The sequence below is a fragment of the Rhipicephalus microplus genome, chromosome X, assembly GCF_043290135.1.
Source record: "Rhipicephalus microplus isolate Deutch F79 chromosome X, USDA_Rmic, whole genome shotgun sequence".
Lineage (NCBI taxonomy): Eukaryota > Metazoa > Arthropoda > Arachnida > Ixodida > Ixodidae > Rhipicephalus > Rhipicephalus microplus.
The window spans coordinates 427,025,533-427,042,818 of NC_134710.1; the positions used below are offsets into that span (position 1 = coordinate 427,025,533).

Below are 17,286 nucleotides of genomic sequence, written 5' to 3' on the forward strand. Positions count from 1 at the left end.
GAAAACAGGACCAGGTATTGCTGGAAAACATAACCCTTAGAGCTGCAAACCAGCTGGCACAGATAACAACCAGCCCCGATTACTTTGAGCAGTTCCAAGTTGCTTGCAATCCACTTTTTGTATGTTTCATTATTACAAAAAACCCGCTTGATTAGAAAATTTCTCACGGCCCCAGTGACTTTGAATTAACGAGGTTTTACTGGATATGCACGAATGGGGCCTCGTCTGTTTTGGTGAGGTAGTTTTAACGGATCAGTCAATCATGAGTTGCTCTCAGTGCCTGTCATTCTCAAAAGAAAAAACTAAAAAACAAACTGTTAGAATGCTGAAAAGGAAACTACCATGACAATTTCACGTTTGTACACCCGAAGCAGGGTACTAAGTTCTACTTCTGTTACTGCATCGAACAGAATGTCTGTGAGGACTAACGAGAGGCACAATCAGAATCGCATGTGATGAGTCATGATGGATTGGTTGTTAACGGACGTTAACCTCCATTGCCACGCTCCAGCCAACACGTGTAAGCGTGCAAAGCTGGCTGCATGAATACATCTAATATGGTACACGAGAACCTATTAGTTAATCTCTTCCAGGAATTTCTAACCTACCATTGTCAAACGCGGTGCTTTCTTCTGACAACCATTATTTAATGAAATGTCAATCCCCCTCCTCCTTGCCCTCGCTTTCTTTTTCAGGTAATACCTTTTTCCTTTTGACTGGCCCGATTCATCACGGCGGCCGAACTTAATTCATCATGGCAGCCTCACCCAATTAGCACTGGGGGCCTTGTTTGTGCATGAGCTAAAATGTTTTTGAAGTTCGTGTTTACTTGTACACTCATTATCGCTATTCGCAGAAGGTATATCTCCTATACGTTTCTATCTTCTGGCTACCACCAATGAATTTTTTTGATGTGTATTGCTTTTAAATCACAAGAATATGTGCATTTACCCTGATAAAAAAAAAAACATGCGGCCATCAGTTGAAGAGTTGTTGCAAATACAACTTTGTAAGTGACATAGCCCCTGTGGCTGACCTGAGGCCTCTATACACCCAGCGCAGCCTGTCTGAAAAAGTACGAAGTGCGTCTCCGTGTTCTGCGGAAAGGCTGTGTGGCAGAGGCAGAGTGTTGGTACACCTAGCCTATTCTAACACTGTGTGGCGAGAGGCCTGTCTATCGTGCGATGTCACTGCACGTTAAAGGGACACTGAAAGCAAATATTATGTTGATGTTGATTGCTGTCGTAGTGTTACTTTTGTGCCAAGGAAGTGCTTATTTTGGGATAAAATCATGTTTTAGTGGTCCGTATCTTGTTAGCGCACTTCAAATTCCCCCCGCCTGGAAGGGTTCTGTCTTATTTCACTGTTGCCGTGCACAACATTGCCCGACTTTACTGCGGGACTGCTGGCACTACTAGCAGCAGAGCGAAACAGTCAGTGAACGATTTGATGCTATTTCGGAGGCCATGGTTCTGTTTCCTTGGTTCAACTGGGCGCTGCTAGATAGCACCACCTATGCAGCCTAACCAGGCAAAAACAGAATTTTTTAACCACTCGTGCCATTTCTCGTGGTATGTAATGCCAGGCATTTTTTTTACAAGTTAAACAAATGGACAAGTAGCATTTTATTATGTCTTTTGATGCTTGGAAGGTTCTTTCTTTATTGCATCTAGTTTAATTACTAGTGATTAAGTGCAGTCAGACGCTCCGACGTCATCGGGATCATTTTCAAAATATCCCACTCGGGGGCCCTTCGTGTGGTACATTTAGCTTAATTTCTCGGTCAGAAGGGCACTGCTGTTGAAAATATAGCCATTTGAGACCTAGTCATATATTGAGCTTCCACTCAAATATAAATTATTATTTGCCTTTAGTGTCCCTTTAAGGAACACTAGATAGTAGAAATTTTTGTAGCCCTCCATTTTGGTGTGCATCGAAATAATGTCATAGTTTAGGCATGTAACATCAGAGGTATTATTATTATCTGCTCTAACTCAAGCTCATGTAACAGTGGAGAGGGTGCAGTGCAAATCTTTCGTTTTGCTCGATGATAAGGCCGCTCAGTGTGTGGAAATGTGTTCGTGATAAAATTCATTAGTAGTAGATCACATTTGAAATTAAGCAAACATTATAATATTTTGTTTTGGATAGTGGTTTGAAAAAGCGAGGTGTCATATACACACACTGAACATCTGTTCTGGCTTGTGGCTGTTTGCAGTTTCAGCCAATGAATTTCATCTGGTTGCTCAAAGTGCTGTCATGCTTAAAATCTTTTTGCATGCTTTTTTTATATCATCAGTTTTCTCGTTTTTATTTTCGCTTTAGACCAAAGACACGGATCTTTTTGTGTGTGAAGAAGAGAAATGCGGAGAAGTAACCCATGCCCACCCGTATTTTGGCCTCCATGTGTCGGTAAGAGTCCCTGCCTATGACTTTTGGATTGGAAATGCATGTATCGAGTCAACCTGCTATCATATGAGTTACAACTAAACTTCATGGAAGTTCTGAGGACTCTAGCAAGAGAAAGTTTGTCCACATTGAAAGTATAAACGGAAAACTGTATTGCATTAATAGAACGAACTGCATTGCTTACTATCATCAACTTCTGCTTGCAGGAGCTATTACTGCTGCCATATGTATCAAGTGGAACTTAGTGAAAATGAGCAAAAGAAAGTTTGTTGCTACCGGAATTAGCATTGAAATACTACTAGGTTGCGACTGATAAGATATAGGAAAAATGCATTATGTCATCATCACTTTGCTACAAATAGGACAGGACTGGCATTGTATTATTACGTATCGGCTTGTAGCCTACATTACCCCAGGCTCACTAATAACACAGGATTCATACCGTTAGTCGCTTACTGGGAGGGGTGTACTATTTTCTTGCACCATATATTTAAAGTTGATTTAGAAGTTACTCTAAGACTTCAAGTAGGAATCCTATTGTATGTGAGGTGGGACAGTACTTGGTTACTGTTAAAAGAAAAGTTAGCAAAGAAACATTGGAAAAAATAAAGAAAAGAAAAACATACAACATAATAGAGGCCTAGTTCAATGATAAAGCCACTCAGTTTTGCTACATGATCTTTATCATACTGGCATAGTTACTATACAATGGACATTATGATTACAAGCAATAGTTTGTTTTGACAAGCATTACAGATGATTATGGAGAATTAGTACTTTGTTTCAAAATGTCACAGAATAATGAATGTGAGTAACCTTATCGGGGAGCTTGTTCTGACGACTGATTGCGCGTGGTAGCGCAGTTGCATATAAAGCTCGGCCGTGGTTAAACAGATGGGCAGAGCTCCATTCATCGTGAAGCCAGCAGTATGCGCTGTGGGGCTATGATAGTGGGAGAGGGTTTGCAATGGATGGTAATACAGTCGACTCTCATTAAATCAAACTCCATGGGACCTCTGAATTTTGTTTGAATTATCAAGAAGTTTAAATTATCAGAAGTTCTCAGATAGATGACTCTAGGTGAGGTGACTCACATTATGGTTAAGCATTGATATTATCACTTTAAAAATTTTTTTAGTGTTTTTATGCCCTAACTGCACGCTAGGAACAGAAAGCGGAGGTGTAAATTCCACAAGTTTATTGGTCATTTACTGCTGATCAGATCTTTTAAAGAAATTGTGAATTGCCAACTGCTTCATTACATTAGGTATGTGCCTTCAGCACAAAGCTCTCTATACCAGTTGAGGAGCATCACGGTTTACCATGCATGTGCTTCATTTCAAACATTTGTTTATTTGCAAAATCTTTTTCCTTGGAGGCCTCAGGTGCTTATTTTTCATTTTTAGACTGTTAGGATTGTATAAGCACACAAATTTTTAAATAGTAGTGGGAACACAGCTTACAATTCCTGGTATGGACCTGAAAAAAGTATGAATTAACTGAATGATGGAGCTTGAATTAGGAGCCTTTTAAATACACTGAAGGAATAGAGGGCCAACCAAAAAATTGAGTTTTGTTTGAATTAACCGAAAGTATGAATTATCATAAGTCTACAGTAGTAGCAAGGCCTTCGTGTTAGTCATGATTAAGTGCCGAATGTATAGGCACTGAAAAATCGAGTTTTAGGCACCAAAAACAGGCAGGAAAATCGCAGTTTTAGGCCCCAAAATCGTAAACATAGGCACAATGAATTTTTACAATAATTCAGATTTTGGAAGAAATACGTGTGGGACCTGCGTCTACGACAGGGCAGCGAAAGTGGTTTATGATGGTGCAAAGCCACAGTTTAGCCTAGCCGTGCATTTTAGTGTTTGCAGAATACGATCTCTCTTTTCCCAGCATGGTTAGTTCAGTGTCGACCGTCTGAAAAACACGCTCCTGGGTCTCTTTTTTGTCGGAATGGCTGATAAGGACAGCACAGGAGCAAATAGCAAGACTACTAATCGGACAGAAGGGTCTTTTAGCATCATATGAACCGGGTATGATCGCACACGATTTTCTCCGGGTTTCTCTGATACCGAAGACGGCAGGGAAGGTATTTGGCTTGCAAAGTCTACACGCGCCGAGTGGCAGTTTTCAAGCTCACCTTCTCGCATCCTGCTTTGGCGGTTTGTAGAACCAACTAAAATATTCTTGTGGTACAAAGTTCTTCTTTGGGCATGCAACAAGTTCCAGAGTCTTACTAAATTTCTCATGTGAGCTGTTCCTTACGTGTGAGAGCAGATGTTGGGAAAGTGCCAAGCAGGTAGGCGACGCGGATGAATAAATGTGTAGAAGCTAATCAGCCTTTCTATTGTCAAAGGGGCCTTGTAGCCTTGACAGGGCTGAAAGGAACTTTGACATAGAGTATAGGTTGCACCCCATAGAGTTCTGAAAGCCCCGTTTTGGCTGGTAACATGCATACTGACCTCCAACTGTACTCAAACGAAATTCGAAGTCAAATATGGCTTATATAAGCACTGGTTTTGAAAATAGGCATTTATAGGCACTTATAAGAACTTAGGCATAGAAGTAAAAAATGAGCATTTATAGTAAAACCACTAGAAAAGTCCTTCTTAACCTCTAATTCATGCTCATATATCTAAGTGGCATGATAGGAATGCAAGAAACAAAATAGGCATTTTCCTGTAATGTCGTCTGTAGTGATGATAGATCAGGAGCTATAACCTCAAACAACGAAACTTGCTATCAGGTTTTCTGCTGTTTCTAGTTGACAGGTTAGATGTTACTTAGTTGGGTGACTAGATGGACAGTGCGAATTCAAGTTGTGGACAAAACTAGTTCCTGGTAAGCTGGCCTTTGTGTAGGTAGGCACCTCACTAAGGCTTTATTTCTATGGTATATGTTTTTGTGCGCTGTTACAGTCTGTGCTTTTTACAAGCATTTCTACTATCAGCGTATACTTGCTCCTCAGTTTGTAGTGTGCGTGTCTTCGGAAAACTGTCTTTAAACAATGTATGCAGTTGTAGCTTTCGGTTTGAACCTGCGGTTCTCTTGTGGAACTGCAGAAATTGTATTCTTATCATAAGGGTAGAAAATGTTCTGGAAGTTGCGTGTGAGAGTTCACCATCCAATTTGTTGCAGCTGGTCTTATAGGGGGGGGGGGGGGGGTATTGGGATGCCAAAACTAAAGTGAACATGCCTGGAATGTTGAACTGATGGGGTTGCTTGTTCTCCATGTGCCTGTTGTGTGCCCAATGCTAACAGTGGCAAGGAAAAGGAAGCAGTCATGCTGCTTTATGCATCATGGCTGAAACACTTTTAGCCATTTGAAGGGGACTCCAATGAGGCATATTAGAGCAGTTTATACTTAAGGATGACTTTCTGTGGCAACGAAGGGAAAGCTATGGGGGCAGAGCTAACTGCTCTGTGTTACTGCGCCAAAGTAGTCCACAATGAACTTGTTTCAGTTTCGGCGTGACAGATGCGTATTTCATGCAGTTAATTTCTTCGATTGTGCTCCTTGGTTGGTTGCGTTGAACCACTATTACCGAGCGTGCAGGCATATTGGCGTTTCGTTCCCTAGGCTTAATTTGTCTTGTCATTCTGTGTCATCCAGAAATGACGTGAATATTTTCAGCGCTGCAGTTTTTCGGGCATGCATGGATGTGTAAACTAATCTAGAGCTGAAAACTGACACGTGTAGCGTGCTTACATAGCGCGGGTGCGGTATACCGAAGTACAGCTCGCACATGCTGCAGTGCGAAGTGAAATTCAGTTTGGATGGTGTTGAGTTACCCTGGCATCAAAAGGCATCAGCGGCCCACTGCCCACGCGCTCCGTGGCTCAGAAAACATATGGCGGCGGATTCCTGCCACTGTAGAACCAATGAATCCTGTGCTAAATCCCAAACGCAGATCGTTTCCGTCTCCTTCATTAAAACCGTAGGGGCATGCGGTCATTTCTCACGATATTGCATGGCACCGGTTATGTACGCCTCAAGATAGCAATTGTATTTTGTACTTGTTAGGTTGCTTAATTAAAACAGGAAGGCATGTAAACCCACATCTGTAAAATGTCATGCTTTCTGAACATCCACACAATTAGCGCTGGTTCTAAAGTTGAAAACTAAATGGTCGCCTACCATTTCGCCAGCAATAATTGGTTCCTGACATCGTAAAGCACGTTTCATTAGCTAACTTTGTCCAACGCCAACATTCTTAGCCATAATCAGCCTGACGATTACACCATCCTTCTTCCCTCCACATTACAATATGGATTCTCGTGAATGTGGCCGGCATTCGCACACACTATTACTGAACCAGCAAGGAATCCCCTTGAACACATAGAGCTACCACAGCCTGTTGCAGACAGTTTTAAATCTGGACACGGCGAGTATTTGTCAGGAGGAATAAATTGTGCTTCGTGATAAATTGCAGCAGCTAAAACAAGGTGTTCTGTTCTGTATTTTCTGCATAATCAGCTGACTAAAATTTAAAAGTCGCTCAAGTAGTATTGCACACACACACCAGTCACAGGAATAAACCTTTAATACTGTGTCCCCTTCTTTCAAGCCAACTTCAAAGCCAGACAGCCGTGTATTTTCAATGAAACATTTATGACTCCGTAAGCATTTACATGAAGTACCTGACTACAATGTACAGTAAAAACTTCATGAAGATGCACACATCACTGCACATATTCCCTTAAGACCTAGTCATTTGGCCTTGTAAAAATGCACTTGAAAAAGTATTTGTGCTCAACGTGAGTTACTTGAGCAATTAACATGTTCTGTCAAAGAGAAACAAAACATGAGCAAGTGGGCACTAAATATTATCCACGTACGCAGTGTAAATGATGGTGGAATTTTTTTGCCAGATAAGTGAAACAGTTACAAATGATGAGGCAATGTATATTTCTAGAAGCCACTTTCATTTCGCAGCTCTTGAGCTATAATTTTTCTAGTCTTGTCAGTTCATCCGATTAACAGCTATTTGGAAAGGCTGATTACGGTCTCTTGGGTTGTAAACAAAATTTTGCTACCATTTTTTTCGGGTGAAACAAGATATGTGATGCACCATTCAGCACAGCTTGCTCTCCTCAGCTGCCGTTTTATGTGTGAAATACAAGTGCCACCCACAACTCACAATCAAAAGACTTATTCACAGGCTAACAACAAACATACTAAAAGATTTCTTGGTGCTGCATGCAACCAGAATCACGTAAACGTATAGTGCACATCGTCACTTGTTAGTCGGCGTTTGTGGTGTCTCGATTTCCTTCGTGTGTTTTTGTTTGCACTCCCTGTTATTTAGAATGACAGAGCATACTTCCAAGCTGTTGGGCATCAAAAAGCAATACATAGCATCTCAGAAACAATCAGCATCACATGAGCCAGCACACACTGGGTTCACCACTCAATTCACTGACGCTACTGTCACTGCAGCTGCTGGAGTCGGATCTCAGCGTAATTATGATGCTGCCGAGCGGGCTTTCGATTGCACCATCCGGCTCCCAGGCCTCCTCTTCAAGACACACCACTAGAGCGCAGTTGCGCGTCCAGTTTTCTGGAGTCACAAAGGCAATAGCATCGTCCAGAAGTGCTTCGACTCCAGCAAGAGCGAAGGACCTGTTGTTGGCTGCAATATACCCCTTGACCTGGCTCCATACCATTTCAATAGGGCGGAATTCGCCATGGTAAGGAGGAAGCCGAACAATGTCATGACCAGTAACCTTGGCCGGGGCATCAATCCGGTATCCAGGAAAATGGTGCTTATTTTGGTTAACCAGCTGAATGAGCTTGGGCATCAAGTGGTCATTAGACCACGGGATGTTTTTTTTGGGGCAATCAAGACTGAATTTCGGCCTTGCGTGACGATGTCGAGGGCAACTTTTCGAGTTGAACACTATGGTATCAAGCATTGTCCATGACAATTACGCTCCGTGGCTCAATGTTTGGTAACAGTTGTTCTTTGAACCATCTCTCAAAGCATGGGCCATCCATTTCACAGCGGTAGTCACTGGCAACACTCTTTTTTGCCTGAAAACAAGAGATGCCCCATCCACGAAGCCGTTCTCGCTTCCAGCATGGAGGAAAATGAGCCGACCACCTTTGCTGCTCGGTGGGTGAAGCTCAGCTGTGAGACCCTTGCGAAAGGCGTCCTCATGTGGTGGCACAGTGGTGTCCTCCCACACATTTTCCTTGGTGTGTCCAGCATTCACACAAGTCTCGTTGAGGTAGTATATAGTCCTGCAATATCAAGAGAAATATGTGTCAGGTTTCTGTTTTTAACCAGAGGGGTCAGTTGAGACAGAAGAAATTTATTATGTGCTTGTGATATCATTCTATCGGGCAGGCAGATATTTGCAGTTTTTGATAGTACTGGAAAATACAAAAATTAAAAAAAATCACACAAGGTACTTACTCACATGAATAACAAAATACCTTCATTCAGAGCTGTCCATACTTCATAAGAACACGTTGATACGTACTTGTGCCTTCGCTTGCTTAACCAGAATAACAGGCAAAATACAAATAGGAGCCATAGATGCAGAAGTAAGCCTTAGAAAAAATACAAATCAAGATCAACGGCAATGTGTATGAGGATGGGTGAATTAAAAATAAATATTTAACGGTACGAGAACTTCCATCGTTATTTCCTCTTTGTACTCTGAATTTTTACCTGCGGCATTTGTGTTTTAATTGACATCGTTGACATTTATAACTATGTCCAACAAATCAAAGCAGTAAGATCATGTACGTACCATTTCTCCTTTCGCATTTCTCGAATGGTCCGCAAATATTTCCGCCGCCACACGATGGTGCCGTCCCTTTCCAGCGGTGCACAGTTACGTTTTCGCTTCCGAAATGAAAATCCAATGTCATTCAGAAGCCTGCTCATCGTTCTGACACTCAGCTGCTTCGGTAGCCCCATGTCCGTGTCACCGATTACCTCGCTGAGGATCTTTTCTGCCATTGGTGCCTCGTTGCGAATGTAATACTGATGTACTTTCCGGTGAAGAGCAGACAGGGCAAAACTATCGTACCGCTGCACTCTTGTCTTTCCAGTAACTCTTGCTGATGATGCAGCCGCGAAACAAAGCCTTTTACGCTTTGGGGACTTCAGGGTACCCTTTAAAACATCTGCCTTTAGCAGTGCGACAGTACGCTCAGGCCAGTAAGCTGGCTAACCGAACGATACACGGAAGCGACGGAGAGTCCCGGTTGCGTCAGTCTCACTTAGGCACACATGTTGCCAACCAATTGCTTGGTTTTTTTCGGCAGCTTTTGGTACTCAAGCTTCTTGAATATCTTCATGCGGCGAGCAACCGGAGGAAGAAGGCTCTGGCGACGCGTAGGCCATTTTTTTTTTTCTGAAGGGAGATCATAGAGAAACATACATCGAAAGCGGACACTGCCATAAGGTTCTGCTTCCCAGCTACTGCGCTGCTTTTAGCGCCACGAGTGGTTGGTCAGACCCAGTAATGTCTTCAGCATAAATAAAATAGCAAAAATTTTTCTTTCTGATGCTGGTGAGACGTCCCCCGCTACGCCACCGATTACCAAAGAGAGGGAAGACCACTCAACCCCTTGTCTATCCGGATCCCTCTTGGCTATGTGTCTCAATCACTTCTCACATACAGGGATTCGTGCTGGGGCCGGGAAGTAAGAGACGCTACGACCTGTTTCTGTTTACTGATTCATTTAATTTATTACTAACTGCAAACATCGTATACCTGCGTACATCAACCACTACACAAAATTATAACACATGATTTAGACACTTGCGACGTTCGACACAGGGCAGGCACATAAAGAAACTAACTGTAACAATACAAGGGTATGCATAGAAAAAAAACACACGACGACACAAATGATGAAGTTATCAATGAATAAAATCACGCAATGTCTTAACGCGCCGCTTCCCTGCCAGCAAAGCTCGTCTAAATAGGGTGCATAAAGTTCGTCTCACGAATGGTCCGTGTTGTCAGTCTTCGTCTTCATCGTTTTCGTTGTCTCTCTCAGCGATTTCCATCTTTTCCCATCTCTAACTTTCATTCCTCGTCATATCATCTCTGCCTCAGTCATCATCTCATCGACTCTCATTGCTATCTCTTCACACCGTTATCTTCCTTTTCCATTCCGTCTCTCTACCATCTCGAGCTCATCGCATCGTATCCTTGACTCCCCCACGTATCGTCTCGTAGTCCCTTTTTGTAGGACCCGACTTCGCCCCTCCGTGGCACCTAACCAATTGCCACTGTTGACGCGGCATATTTTCTTGTCAGTCGGAGTGTGTCATCTTCGACGGCTGCCCCCGCGGCCCACACCAGTAGAAAACCCTCTCCCAAACAAAGCCGAGCAAGTAACAATGTACAAACTCAAGCCTCAGAGAGAGAGATGGGTGAGCTGTCCCAAGACACTTTAATTACGGGCGAACAATGGTCCCGATGCTTCCGGTACTTGATGAGCCGATGTCCAGACCAAGTCTCAACGTTTCCATGCAGCTCGGTGTCTCCCGCGAAATTCTCCGTAGCCGCCATTTTTTCGTCATTCAACGCGGCGGGTGGTTATCCGTGCAGGACGCAGTAATGAGCCCTGGAGCCACGGAGGCTGACGGAAAGTCAGACCGGACCCGGCACAGGCGCTGCGGCAGGGTCGCGTTCCCCGAACCAACAAAAGGTGCTCTGCTGCTCCCCCATGCCACAAATCTGGTGCGCGCGGATTATTTCCACCGTACACTGTCACACTGTCTGTAGACGAGAAGGCGCCGCCCGGTCCTCGTGTTTGCGTGGGGGGGCCCGCGAGAACAGTAGAAATAATCCTTCCAGGTAGTCCACTCCGGAATGCCCATTCGTTCCGCCGAAGGTTTTGTTTTCCTTTTTTTTATGCGTGGGTTTAAGAAACGAGCGTAAACATTTTGAAAGGACCGGGGTTCAGTCCGTGTTTGCGGGGACGTCACACTGGGATTTGAACCCATACCCTCATGCTCCGAAAGCGAGTAGTGCCTTTACCACTACGCTACACACTCATGTGGCCACAGAGGGAATACATGTACAGTATATCTAAACCACATGAATGTGCCTCTTAGTGCAAAACAAATGCACAAAGACAACACTTCCTAGTCATACATTACTGTACTCTGTTGTAATGCATTAAATGTCCTAAGCGTAACATGGTGCAGAACGGATATGGAAAATTGCACTAGTTATTAAAATTTTTCTTTGCAAAAAATTAATGTCAATCTTGGGTATTCAATGTTCTCCTGAGGAGGCTATTACATGTCTTAACAAAAGAGTAAAAGCGAGCATGGGTACGCCATCTAGCGGTGGGTCAGACCCTTTCTTGCTGGGCCGCGGAAAGGCCCCAGTGTTCACTCTTTATATAGTATATTTCACTATGGGGAGATGGTGAAGGAAGACGGCCAATGCGACGGCAGTGGCGAACGCGGCAACTAAAAAAAACCCGAAAAATCTAAAATATAACGCTATTTCACATAATATCACTTAAACCTTTCTGACATTATCAATTAAACACTAAAAATTAGAACTGCACATTTTTAAATGATTAGGTTACGCACCGAAAGCTTTTTATTTTTTTGCGGAACTACTTTCAGTTGCACAGCGACACTGACGAAACCACGTGGTTCGGCTCTGTAGCCTTGACGGCATTGCCACAGAAAGTTGTTCCAGAATATAGATGGTTTATGTGTCCATTTTAAACTATGTTTTTCACCATTTTTGCAGTAATAAGTGGTTTATTAAAAAAAAAACTGAGGTCAAGTTACATTTTTTATTTGCATGCCTAAGTTCCAGTCCCAAAATGTCAATGTGATGTAAATTTCAGTTTCATTTTTATTATTTTGCAGGGGTGCAAGAGCTGCGCCAATTGCGCCGATTTGATACAATTCTCCATTTTTGCGTTGAGCTGCGCCAAAACCATGAAATTTGTTGATATTTTGCCACGCTGCGCTCAAATGCCCGAGCAGCCTTGGGTGCGCTAATTTCAAAGGGAAATGGAGACCACGTTAGCCACCTACAGTTTGCATCATCAGTCCAAGCATGCAAACCCTAACCCTAGAACATGGTGTAAGATATAGGTATACTAGTTAAGCGAGGTCACTCGCGAGGCATGATCGACCAGATAAAGTAACAATGCCACAATGCCGCGCCCTCATCGGTCTGCTGAATGCAGCGGATACCTATCGGCGGGACGCCGTAACTTCAAGACAAAAATGCGTTGTGATAGCCACCAATCCTTGCGGGAGATATGAATTTCTTTGTCAGTAAACGCGGTAATGGCATGCTAGGAAGTAAAGCCTCGAGCGTGTGCCGCTTTTTTCGCATGCGAACAAGCTCGACATGCTGTGAATGCCGGCGTTGCCAGCCACAACGTTGGATGCCACAATAACGCCACATAAAGCATTTTTCTGCCTTGAAGTTCCTTCGTCCCGTTGATAGATATCCAGTGCTTTTGCTGGCCCAATGGGCACGTGCCTTGTTACTTTATTTTGTTGAACACGCTTTGCAAGCGACCCGAGAAGTTGTGCCCTAAGCCTAACCGCCACTGTGAAAAAAAAAGAGAGGGGGGGAGTTACTGATAGAAAATTTTTTTTCCTTGCTCTAACCGCGCAGAATACGGTTTAAGCTACCTTTGCCGCAGTATATCAATGCTATGTGGATAAGCGTGTTATGATTTGGAAGGGGCTGTTAGCACTAGTCATGGGACATAGCACATTTTGTTCAATTATTCATGCATGTATGTGCTGCACAATTGAGAGTGCAAGTATGATCGCTAACATCTAATTAAAGTTACTGGCAATAATTTTGAGCGTTGAACCACATTTTTGGCACCCTAAAATTGTGCTCTATTAATTTTTTTTCACCATCCCTATTCTACAATTTTACGATTCTTCCGAATTTCACGGTCGCCAGCTTGACAGAGCCACATTTGAATTCACAGTCTGTCAAAGGACTTCAGGGGTTCGGGAAATGCTAATGTGGATTTCATCATTGTTTGCTCAGGGGGTGGTTTAAAGGAGCACTGACATCAAATTTCAAGATCCAGATGTGCCCAGCAATCGATCGCTTGGTATGCATAAGTTTTTGGCCAAATTTGAACGGCATTCGCCGCGTGGAAGTTATTTTAATTTGATGTCAAACAGCGTAGAAAAGCTAAGGAGAAAAAACACAAAATAGACTGCCCTGCGTTATCGGCACTAGTGCTACGTGTTCGGTGTGATACATTCCTCAAGTACTATCCTGAGTGACGATGCCCTCGTAGCGATGACGTGTACGATCTGGGTGCTCTTATCGTGGCGCCGACTGGCGTCGAAGCACAGAAATGCACTCGCTCATCGTGTCTGATCTTCGTCACATTGGTTTGAATGATTTTATGAAATTATCAAGATAAAAACCACCTTTAAAAGAACGGCGAAAGAAAAGAGCATGATTAAACGCGAGCTTGTCGGTCAGCATGTTCCGGAATCGTTGTGAGTTGCAGGTGAGTTGCAGTCGTCTAGTTCGAAGCACGGAAAAAGCGCAATCAGGGTGTCTTTTCATGTCACGTATGTGTTACACATCAACACAACCACACGCTATCAAAGGTGGAACAGAGTATAGTCAGATATCATCGCTAACAATTAACACGCAGGTATCGTTAAATTTTAGTTCGTCTGTAGACTTTGCGTCCATGTAAAAGTGGTAATACCGTGTTAACCACAAAAAGCTGGATAGGTGGAGTCATCTGAAGGCACAAAAACGAGCCCTTCAAACAGGAAACGTATTCTATTTCTCTGCTGATGTTCATTCGCGATAGCTATATTGCATTGACCCCTCTGCGTATACCTGAATGCTTTGCACACCAAAACACACCAATATAGCTGAAACACACGAGCGAACATGGCTGAAGCATGTATCCTCAGGCACCTCTGCAGTGCTGTTTAGAATGGCGTCCGTTTCGAAATCACTTTTCTGCAAAAAAACGATCGAAGCAAAATAAATTCGCGACATTACGAATCCCGTGGATTCTAAGCTACAGACTATCATATTCAACCCAAGTCAACACTTTGTACGGCGACGACAGCAATGCAGGTGACAAGACATGGCTGAATGTGTCATCCTAGCAGACAAAATGTTTGCGGAGCAGCTGAGCCTGACGTCACTCTTTTCTGTGGAGAAGTGGTCAGCTGTGACGTGATGTGGTGGCGACCGCGAGGTAGCGCCACTGCTGGTGCTCCAAGCGTTAAAAATGGCGGGATTGCCCGCGGTTTTGAACAGTGCTAGATACCAGTGATATAAATCAATAAAAGTGATAGTTATTCATCCCTCAGTTGCATTTTAGGTCGCAAATCGCTGCTACGGGGTCTATAGCTACTCGCTGACGCAAAAGTCTTGGCATGAGTAAATTTGATGTCAGTGCTCCTTTAAAACACTACGTTCTTTGAAAAAGTGGTGCTCATGTTCACTCCTCATGATTTAGGTGAGGTTGAATGGCTTGTACATATTGTCCTTTTTTCTAAATTCAAGCCTTCTGTTTTTATATGGCTCCGAATTTGGTCTTTCTTGATAAAAAATGGGTGTCCTTTTTTCTGTAACCTTCTCCAAATTTGTGTTTCAGTGCTCCAAAAGCATCATTTTGCTGCTCCAAAAATTGCTCCTAATTCTATTCATTCTATCCAAATTCTATCCAACCCCCCATTTTTATACTTTGGTAAATGTGGCTCAATAAAAGTCAGATAAAAGTGCAGAATCCAGTGTATGGCTCTTTGGGAGTTAAAAAAAAAAGCAGGAAAACCTTTGGGTTTTTTCTTTATCGAGTACTGATAACACTTTTGCATGATTGGATATTTCGATAGCATGTCATCCACTTGCCATGATATCTGCCAGGCAAGCAATACATAAATAATTACAGCACAAAACATTGACACTTATTGAGCTGTTGGGAGCCGTGCATGTGTGGCAAAATGGAAACATGTCGACTCAGCACTTTAACTCGTACATGGCGAATTCTTAGGGCCATTCTGTTTACCCTGCAGACAGATGCCACCATGGGTTAGTGGTTATTATTGAACCTGGGTGCTAAAAGGTTGTGTGTTCATCCTATGGAAACTTTTAAGTGTGTCTTCTTTCTTTGCATTTTCTAATGTGTTCGGAATTTACATTTTTCAAATGTTTTTTTTTTTCTATACCTTTTGCTCATAATGAGGCATCGAAAGCTCACATATTCAAGCAACTAGTTCAGGTGTATGGCTAAAAGAGTTGGCTAGGCCTGAGAACACTTTAAAATCTGCGACATCCCACTGAGCTGTTGTGCCAACTGCAAGGTGCCACTGGATTTCTGGTATCTTTTCTGGCTTACCCGACTTTTTGTCACAGTAATGGTGGCTCTTTTGTTTTGTTTTTTACTAGCTAACATAGCTGTGTTTGTTCTCTAACGGAAGTGGGCAGTCATTGTGATTAAAGGCTGCGCCGACCAAAAGAAAGCAGGCGGTTTATTTTGAGCTTTCTTAAAGCGAGCGATAGAAAAGGGAGGGAAAGGGAACAAAAGAAGGACACACTAAAGGCTCATTCACACTGAAGGCAAGGCGGCGCGGCAAGTGAGCTTTTCGAAGCAGTGACAAGCAGGCTCAATCTGCAAGAAAAAATGCAAAAGCAAAGAACAAGTGGCAATAACACTCTGAAGCACCTATACAAGCTAGCTCACTGTTAGGTCACAAATATTGACACCGTCTACATTTTTCCAGCTAATTGCTCGCTAGTAAAATAGACTGCAGTACATTTTAAAGGGGCCTTGAGATACCCTTCAAGGTTACCATAAGGTGACTATACTCGTTCACTCTGTTGCTTCATTAGTCTCCTGCTATGAAATCTTTTTCTAGTTGGAGTTATTGCACAAAAGAAGATCTTTCTTTCTTCTTTTTTTGCAACGAGTGCTCTGGAAGTGACACAAGGGGGCGGGGATATCTGGACAGGTAGTAGTGTGCCACTCAAATGTTAAGTCGGAGGCATCATGGCCCTAAGCATTCTTTTGATACGACATTTGACTGCTACTTTCTGTTTAGACGTGCATAGTCATGATGCCCACGCAATTCTTCAAATGGTCTCTGAGGTCATTAACTGCTGCTCTGTTTATGAAATTAGCTAATACTACCTGTCATGACTGCTTGCTTGTGCTTGATGCCATAGAGTTTCCTAAAATTAACTAGAGGGGACTCTGGCGCTGTAATCGTTCAGCAACCATGAGAATGATGCTTTCCTCCACGTGAATGATGGGTAGTACACAGATTTGCCTAGTCTTCGTACTTGGGGGCGGCGAATCGTACTTGCGGCTTTGTTTATTGCTGGTTTCGGTTTGGCTTCGAAGAAAAGAGCGAACCCTTTTTAACTTCGTGACTCGATTTGAAATGGTAAGCCTAAAAGAATAAGATAGTGAAGCGCAACCACTGAACATATGCCGATTTTTGTTTCTTGAGAAAACAGCTCCAAGTCACACGAACACACGGACCCAGAAGTATGAAGGTTAGATAAATTTGTGTACTACCCATCATTCCCATGCTCGCTGAAGCCCTGTGCATTGCAGCTCCCATGGACATTGGCGCCAGAGTTCTTTCTAGTGTATAATTAAGAAACTTTTTGGAGGAGAGGGCCTGCCCAGCTGGCGCCCATATGCGCACTACGTGAAAAGTGTGGAAGAAATGTCTTCATGGCAGATATATTTTCTGGGCACAATGGCAACATTGCTATGGTTATGTGTTGTGCAGTGTAGCTGGCCTGGCAGTGAGTGGCGAGGCTGGTGGCGGCATGTGCGCCTCCGTAGGTCTATTACTGAGCCGTGGTGGAAATACCCGTGCTCTGTGCTGCATTGTTAGTTATGCA

The 17,286-nt window shown here is 43.2% G+C and overlaps 1 protein-coding gene across 1 annotated transcript in view; it reads left to right on the forward strand.

The window, feature by feature from the left end:
• The window catches only part of LOC119160927 (set1/Ash2 histone methyltransferase complex subunit ASH2), a 208,662-nt gene that overhangs the window by 49,579 nt on the left and 141,797 nt on the right, over window positions 1–17,286 (forward strand). The window contains exon 6 of the mRNA XM_075880414.1: window positions 2,326–2,412. Within this exon, the coding sequence (XP_075736529.1) occupies window positions 2,326–2,412 (87 nt within the window). The remainder of the gene's footprint in view (window positions 1–2,325; window positions 2,413–17,286) is intronic.